The 7,853-nt window shown below is 37.9% G+C and overlaps 1 protein-coding gene across 1 annotated transcript in view; it reads right to left on the bottom strand.

The window, feature by feature from the left end:
- Positions 1-6,035, bottom strand: part of LOC107599892 (sodium- and chloride-dependent glycine transporter 1-like) — a 43,727-nt gene extending 37,692 nt beyond the window's left edge. The window contains exon 1 of the mRNA XM_016291610.1: positions 5,795-6,035. Within this exon, the coding sequence (XP_016147096.1) occupies positions 5,795-5,836 (42 nt within the window). The 5' untranslated portion in view covers positions 5,837-6,035. The remainder of the gene's footprint in view (positions 1-5,794) is intronic.
- Positions 6,036-7,853: the final 1,818 nt, after the last annotated feature.

Below are 7,853 nucleotides of genomic sequence, written 5' to 3'. Positions count from 1 at the left end.
TAGAGGGCCTACAATAATGTACAGTATTTGAAAAATAATGTGTTTTTTGAACATTAAAGCATGTCAACATATTCTGTTACACCAAATACACAAAATAATGATCTTTAAAATAGCATCATATGACCCCTTTAAGGAAACTTGTGGAAAGTAAAGGAAACAAATGCCCACGAGAGGTAAAGGGAGTCAGAAAGGACAGGGAGTTTAAAAGTGATTAAGCCTGAGGAAAGTACTCATGACTGAGTGAGGGTCACTCACTACTGCAGGCAGCTATAACAGCTGTTCAGACAGACAACATTCACCTAGAAAGTTCTGAAAGTCACATGGACAAAATGACAAGTCACAAGTCTTAGGAAAAATATCAAACATGCTACTGGTGAATATAGTGCAAAGTTTAGAAAATAACTGAAAAACAGGCGTAAAGATAATTCATATAAAATCAGTACATGAAGGGTAGAGAGAAATGAAGCAAGAAAGAAAGAAAGAAAGAAAGAAAGAAAGAAAGAAAGAATCTGGAAGCACAGGAGCACAGTGAGTGTGAGACAGGAGAGACCACTGCCTCCGAGAACACATATGCTTCTGAACTGCTTTTCCCTCTCTCTCCTTTCTCTCTCCTATACAGTGGGCTTCAAAAATCTGTGTGTCTACATTGAAAATCTGAGATCAAAAATTAAAATTTTAACATGAAAATAAACAAGCTTTTAAATCAAATAAATATTAATACTTTTATGTTTTAAATAAAAAATAATAATAATAAACTAAAGATTCTACACAAGATTCTAAGACAGTAATTTAACTAAGCAAATTTGTGACACTGCATGTGAACTTTGTACAAAAGGTCAGATGTTCTTCCATTTAAGCACAAGATGCTTATTGTCAAATCAAGCTGTGCAACTTGATCACCATGGAGTTCAAGCAGTTGGACTGAATGTTAAAGCTATCGGAAATACTGAATACTAAGAAATTATGCAATTGATGTTGCTTTTATAAATAAACCTCATATACACCGCTATGCTGATAATATTTGCAATAAAAATATTTGTATTCAATTAGAAAAATGCAAAACAGAACACTGTGGTCTGATTGTTGGACCTTACTGAACTTCCATCTATCCATGTGTACACACACAACATCAAAACTATGTCTCAAACTATAAATAAGAAAAAATAAGATTGTTGGTGATATACGTTCAGACAATCTGTGCAGTTCGCTGACATTATGCTAGCTAGGTTATATACCTTACGTAACAAATATTATTGACAGTACATGCTCACACAAGCTTACATACCTGTGCATGACACACCTTACACGTGAAGCAGTTTTATAGCTACACTGTTAAAAAGATAATTTATTGCTGCACTCACTTGCTCTTTCCTAGCATTATTTGGTGCTCTTTGGGTCTTTATGTGATACCAATCAATAGACATAGCATCTCTTTAACAGTAACATAAATGATCAAGTGCTGCAATCAAAACACTTTCTAAACACTTTGTTTTTTTAAAGGGGTTATATGATGCGATTTCAAGTTTTCCTTTCTCTTTGGAGTATTACAAGCTGTTCGTGAATAGATAAGATCCCTAAAGTTGCAAAGACTAAAGTCTCAAACCCAAAGAGATATTATTTATAAAAGTTAAAACTGGTCCACGCCATCTTTAAACGCCTCGTTTAAACACAGAAAGCGTTTCAGAAAGGCGGGGCATAGAGGAGAAACAATAATGTACAGTATGTGGAAAATAATGTGTTTTTTTAACCTTAAACCGCATAAACACATTTCTAGGGCTTCCCTCGACTAAGGATTTTTCTGGTCATTATATCATTATATCATTAAATCATTATAATGTGCCTTTAATTGCCTACATAGCCATTAGCGCTCAAGCACACGTATAAAGCTTGCCACAGCGCACCGGCAGAAGTAATGTGTCAGTGAAAAACAGTAAGGAGACTGCATTAACATTTTAATAATTTGATAAACTAGTGCTTTCTTTGTTCTCTGTTTAAGAGATGAACTCGGCGACACTGACTTGTCAACTCCGCAATAGTGATGCACCTTGTTTCATATGGATTACATAATCTGATAATATTTGTTTTCCATTTGAATTGGTTCATCTGAAAGTAGACATTTCACTCTCTCTATATATATTTTTAATGTCTGTAAGGCAAAGATATACACGGAGTTTCGCGCTCAAGTTCACAGACCGAGAAGTCATAAAGCGCATCCTGTTTGATTTCATTATTTTACAAAAGCGCGTTTTGTTATTATTGTGAGTGCACACAAATAAACGTAGTCTTTACAGATTTGAAAGATGTATTACTCTTATCTGAATGACCAAAAATTACAGAGTAGCCTAGGCTATTTTAAGACTAAGTAAGCGCACCGGCGCCTCCATCTGTCCTGCAGTGAGCGTGCTCTGCTGTTCAGCTTCTACACTCCACACAGACACTTGAATAGCACACATTTCTCTAAGTTAACATTAGATTAAGCAGCCATGTAAAGTTGCTAATACTTACATATTCCAGATGATAAGCCATATTTGAGGTCGATGAATGATAGGCGAGCGTTTGGATGTCCTGCCTGATGTACTGTATTACCATAGACTAGCCGTTAGCGATCTGTCCATCACTAACTGTGTGACTTCGCCTGTGGATTTATTTATTCATTCATTTTTAATGCGACTAAGCGACTAATAAAATTTTGGTCGACCAAGCCTCTTCTGGTCGACTAACGATTAGTCGACTATTAGGGGGCAGCCCTACACATTTCATTACACCAAATACACAAAATAATGTTCTTTTTAGCAACATCATATGACCCTTTTAAACGCTGATTATCATACTTTAGATTACTGTGAAGACATTTTGACCCAGTAAGATGTGACTACAATTAAATGACTGGCTCATATTATCTAAATTATTAGTCAAGCATGCTGTACTCCAACAGATAGCATTAGACAATACTACTACAGCATTCAGCAGAATTAGCCATATCACAGAGCTAATATAAGAGCTCCATAGAGCCCAAGCTGTCAAAAAAGACAGAACTAAATCTCCAGCACAGAATTAATCGGAGAAAATTATATAGCTATGCTTGGAGAACGCTGCCCATTTTGATGGGCCAAGTAATTTGTAATAGGATTTATGATTTATAGGATTTATTATCAATTAGTTCTTAGTGTTGTATACAGAGAGCCTATATCAGTGATGCCTCTTTAAAAAAGTGAACAACTAATTTCTGTTAATACAGTTATATTTGTGTAATGCAAACATTTCTGTTTAGGTAGTCCTGACAGCAACTGAGTGATTAAACAAAATGCTACTGCCCTTCAAACATATGCATGCATGCAAATGAAGTGCAATCATATAGATCAAAACAAAATTTGTTTTTAAACATAACTACAATTGAAACAAGAAATCCAATACAAAAAATATTATATATAATATAAATAAATACAGTAGTCAATCTGAAGCGTTACTAAGTTTAGGTTTGGTCATGTATGTTTGATTATGTAGATTTATTCATATAATTTTACTGTATTTTGTAAAATTTTTAACATTTGTAGACAATATATTTATTGTGTACATTACAGGTATGTAAACTTCAGTTTGCACATTGCCATTGTTTGCACGTGTAAATAAAAAATGAAAAAGGATGCAATATCATTCTAAGTTATGCATATTGTTTAGGCTTATTTAGAGAAATGATGTTTCCCCACCGTATACACACGTGACTGAGTACACATGAGGGGTTTGGAGGCTGGAGGCTGGAGGCTCTGGCAGATGCGCCTTCTCTGTCTGTCTGTGTGTGTGTGTGTGTGTGTGTGTGTGTGTGTGTGTGTGTGTGTGTGGAGGGTGTGGTGTGGGGGCTCTGGCAGATGCACCGGCTCTGTCTGTGTGTGTGTGTGTGTGTGTGTGTGTGTGTGTGTGTGTGTGTGTGTGTGTGTGTGTGATAAATCAGTGAGCTCTACAGCTGGACAGTGGACACCTGAGTCTGTGGTGCCTCTCAGCGTTCTAGCACTGCTAGAAATGATCAAATAAATCAGTACACCTGATCAAATTCTCTCTGAAGGATGTTCAGAAAACAAACAGCGTCTTTACAAGGGTCAAATACTACAAAGTAACAAATTTCCCTTGATCACAGTAAAAAAAAAAAAGTGTGCGTGTATAAATTTATGTTATTAATATTTTGTCATTTGCATATATTTCTCAAGTGAAATGTGTTACAGATTATAAGGATGACCTCAAGGGGAAAAAATCGCCTCTTTAAAAGTGACAATTTTTATCTGATCATTTTCCTTTTCTCTGATACTTTTATTAACAATTAAACAGGCTGTTGCTATTGTACCTCTAAGCCTTCTATCACTGTAAATGACCAGTGACTTTAACAGGAACCGATATGTTAATGCTCATGGTTATGATGTCACAACCATGAATATTTCTCAATGATACATAATAAATATGTAATTATTCAAAAGTAAAATTACATGCTATTTCTGTACAAAAAGACTAAGGAGGAATGTGGTCAACCAAACTGACAAGGTCAGATGACCGCTGCTCAATGTCAAGGACTGACAGCTAGTGATGTCTGTCTAACCTATAACAATAAGACTAGAACAAAAAATTTTTTGAAATGAATATGAGGGCAAAGGTTAGGACTAGGGTTATTGATTAAGGGTTAAGGGTTGCAAAAAAAAGCCGCTCTCAACATTACACAAGACCAAAATAATGCATTGCAATGACATTGTGACCAACTGGCCAACAGAACTATAAATGCTTCTCTGTACTAATTAAATAGAGAATTTGCTCATTAAAAACTGTTCACGAATATAACTTGATGACAATGCAATTTGAGACCGGAAAATGATGGAAAGAGATTTAATTAAGCACTAAGAATGCCAACATTCATATCAAGATTAAACAAGATGACAACGATAAATGGATTTGTCGTCATTCCAAAACTCAAAACCTGCCAAATGACATTCCTTAATTTAAATAAATAAATAATACAAAATGAAAAAGTTTTATCTTTGTTAACTACTGCAAGTAACTTACTTTTGTTGTATTGGTTTTTATTTAGTCACAAGACTATTACTTTATCCTAATTTGCACACTCCTACTGAACGGCGGAACGGAAACAGAGGCAAAGGAAAGGATGTAACCAAAACTGGCGCTGCAACATAAATTTCTGAGCCATAAAGTGCCTTATCGGATATCTATCCATTTAATTTCCAACAAATCTTCCCCATGATTGTTTAAGTGACAAGAGCCTTGGTGACTAAAAAAAAAAGGAGGCGAAGGAAGACAGAAAAAGCAGGAGAAATATGGGCCAGCCCTCCTTTCAGCCCGGACAATTTCCTCCTTCCTTCTGTCTCTCAAACACTGCTCTCCTGCCCACTTCCTTGGAAACTTTATCACATACCCTTCCACCAGCGTTGCCAGAACTTCCCACTGCAATTTGTTATAAAAACTTTTCAGTTGGCCCACACGTGGTCTGGTTTTTAAAGAGCTGCAGACCCTTTCTCACGTGGTCTGTGGGCTATTGAGTCGTCACAGGCCCCCTGAATGATGGCCGAAAAATAAGGCACTGCAGACAATGCTTGGTCTTGATTAATTCAGTTCTTTCAGGACCCTGCACCGTCGTCCGGGCAGCTTCATACAATTGCGGCTTTGATGCGTCGGGTAACGTGCTCGCTCGCTCGAGAGACGCAACATTTTCAAATTTCCCTCTCAATGTAGCTCGACATCTATAGAAAGAGAACATGCAGTTGCAAAACCGCACAAATATGACAAGAACACAACTGACCTGATCGGGCATACAAGCTGCGCCGCTGTTGGACTCCGACATGATTCGATAGTGTCCTGCAGTTCTCTCGTCTCAACTCTCGAGTTCTTCATTCACACCTCTCCGTTTGCTTCCGCAGAGTGAGGGGGAAAAAAAGAACAGCCTCCTTTCGGCCAAGCTTGATTAATGCTTGAATTATTTTCACCTCATTTCATCTGATGGAGTTCTGCTTCCTCTCCGCCTCTTTCAATCATTCGGCATGGAAGGTCCCCCTCCACTGCTGCCACTTTCTCTTCTCGCTCTCTCTCTCTCTTTCTCCCTCCCTTTCTGTTTCTCTCTCTCACTCCCTCATCCTTACCTCCTCCGCTGTACTGCAAGTTGGGGAAAGTGCCCCCTCCTCTTCTGTATCCCCCATTCTGCAAAACAGACAGAGGAGATCCACAGCCTTTGCCTCTACCTCCACAATGAATGGAGTCGTTGTCATTCCAGCACTTTGGCTGCATACTGAGTGCTAGGAGCTGCTAGCTTAGCTGCCTGGAGTCACAGGCGCTGCCAAGCTTTTCAGCGGCTGGCCCGCACGATGAAAGACAAAAGTAAGGAGAGGTCCACTTCCATGGGGCGCGCTACTCTCGCTGTCTCTGCATTTCTTCCACTTGTTCTCAAGGCAGCTGCACCCAGACCACCAATGCTCCCATTCAGCGACACTTGACTCTCAAATCCTCATCCCTTGACATTGCCAATTCTCCTGTAAGGTCCCGCAAGAGGCCGGAGGAGGGATATACCCTTCCGTTCATCTGTCGGTCAGGCCGTGGCCTCGTAATTCACCCGCTCGCTGCAGGTTACAAGATTTCCTTGGCAATAAGCAAGCGAAAATCAATAGCGAGAAAATTATGTGGCAGAACGTGAAAAGCTGCATTACAATTCACACAGCAAAAAAAGTGTCCTACAGAAAAAAGAAAGCTTTCAGTGGCAGCTCTTGGCGATGGACCCAACTGAGCATCCTGTTATTGGATGTTAAAAGTTGACAGACTTCTGGCTCTCTGCCTAATGAGCATTTGAAAGAGGTGTATAATGGTGGCGATGCATTTGATTAGCAGACTTCAAGAGGATGGCACAGACATCTCTATCCACTTCACAACATGGAATGGCCCATAAGATAATTGCATAGAAAACTGATGCTATGTTAAAAGTAAAATAAACAAAATGTGTTTTTTCCCTTGTGTTCAGCCCATTGCAATATAACAAAGAGTGAAAAATGTAAGGGGGTCTGAATACTTTCCGTACCCACTGAATATATAAGTATATATAAGTATACACATCCAAAGCCCAGAATTGGGCTCAGGGTTTTGGATGTGCACACTTATTTTGTATTTTTTTCTACTGTATATTTGGGTGAACGTGTGGGAAATTAAACACACAGAACCTAAGGTCCAGAAAGTAAAAATAAAAAAGTTTTGACCAGTTAAGTCTTCAGCACTGACGAAATCCTGACTGGTCAAACTTGCACAATTTTTTATTTTTTTTATAAATCAGTGTGTGAACATGGCCAGGAACAATATTTGGAACTTTTGGACACATTGGTCACACATAAAATGTCTGAATGTCACTCCATTAGAAATAGATATCAAACCAGGTGTCATCTAGAAACAAATGATGCTAAAGCTTTCACCATAAATAACATAACTTTTTCCAGCCATTTATATAAAGACTGGTGTCAGTGTGATTTTTAGTGGATAAATGAAGTCAGTTCTCCCCAAACAGTGTATCTATGAGTAGTTCATCACATTAAGTATTAACATGTTACAGTAACGTTTGACAACCAGTGGGCAAATCATGTCTAGATTTTAAGTATACCTATTGTTTTATCCTAAATTCTAACTTATGCTTAAAATGTGTGTTTGTGCTATATTCATTTAAAAATAAATGCCACCTGGTTAGACATTTTGCGAATGGCGGTCATACATTAAGTATGGTATATTAGAGCCACTGTATAAAGAATACAGTCCAAAGCCTTCCAGCCCAAAATACTTTCTCATGCCTATTAAAAAATAAATACAAATAAATGAAATACATGACACTA

The sequence above is a fragment of the Sinocyclocheilus grahami genome, unplaced genomic scaffold, assembly GCF_001515645.1.
Source record: "Sinocyclocheilus grahami isolate Dianchi unplaced genomic scaffold, SAMN03320097.WGS_v1.1 scaffold274.1, whole genome shotgun sequence".
Classification (NCBI taxonomy): Eukaryota; Metazoa; Chordata; class Actinopteri; order Cypriniformes; family Cyprinidae; genus Sinocyclocheilus; species Sinocyclocheilus grahami.
Note: the sequence above shows the minus strand (reverse complement) of the source record. Positions and strands in the feature narration are given on the sequence as shown.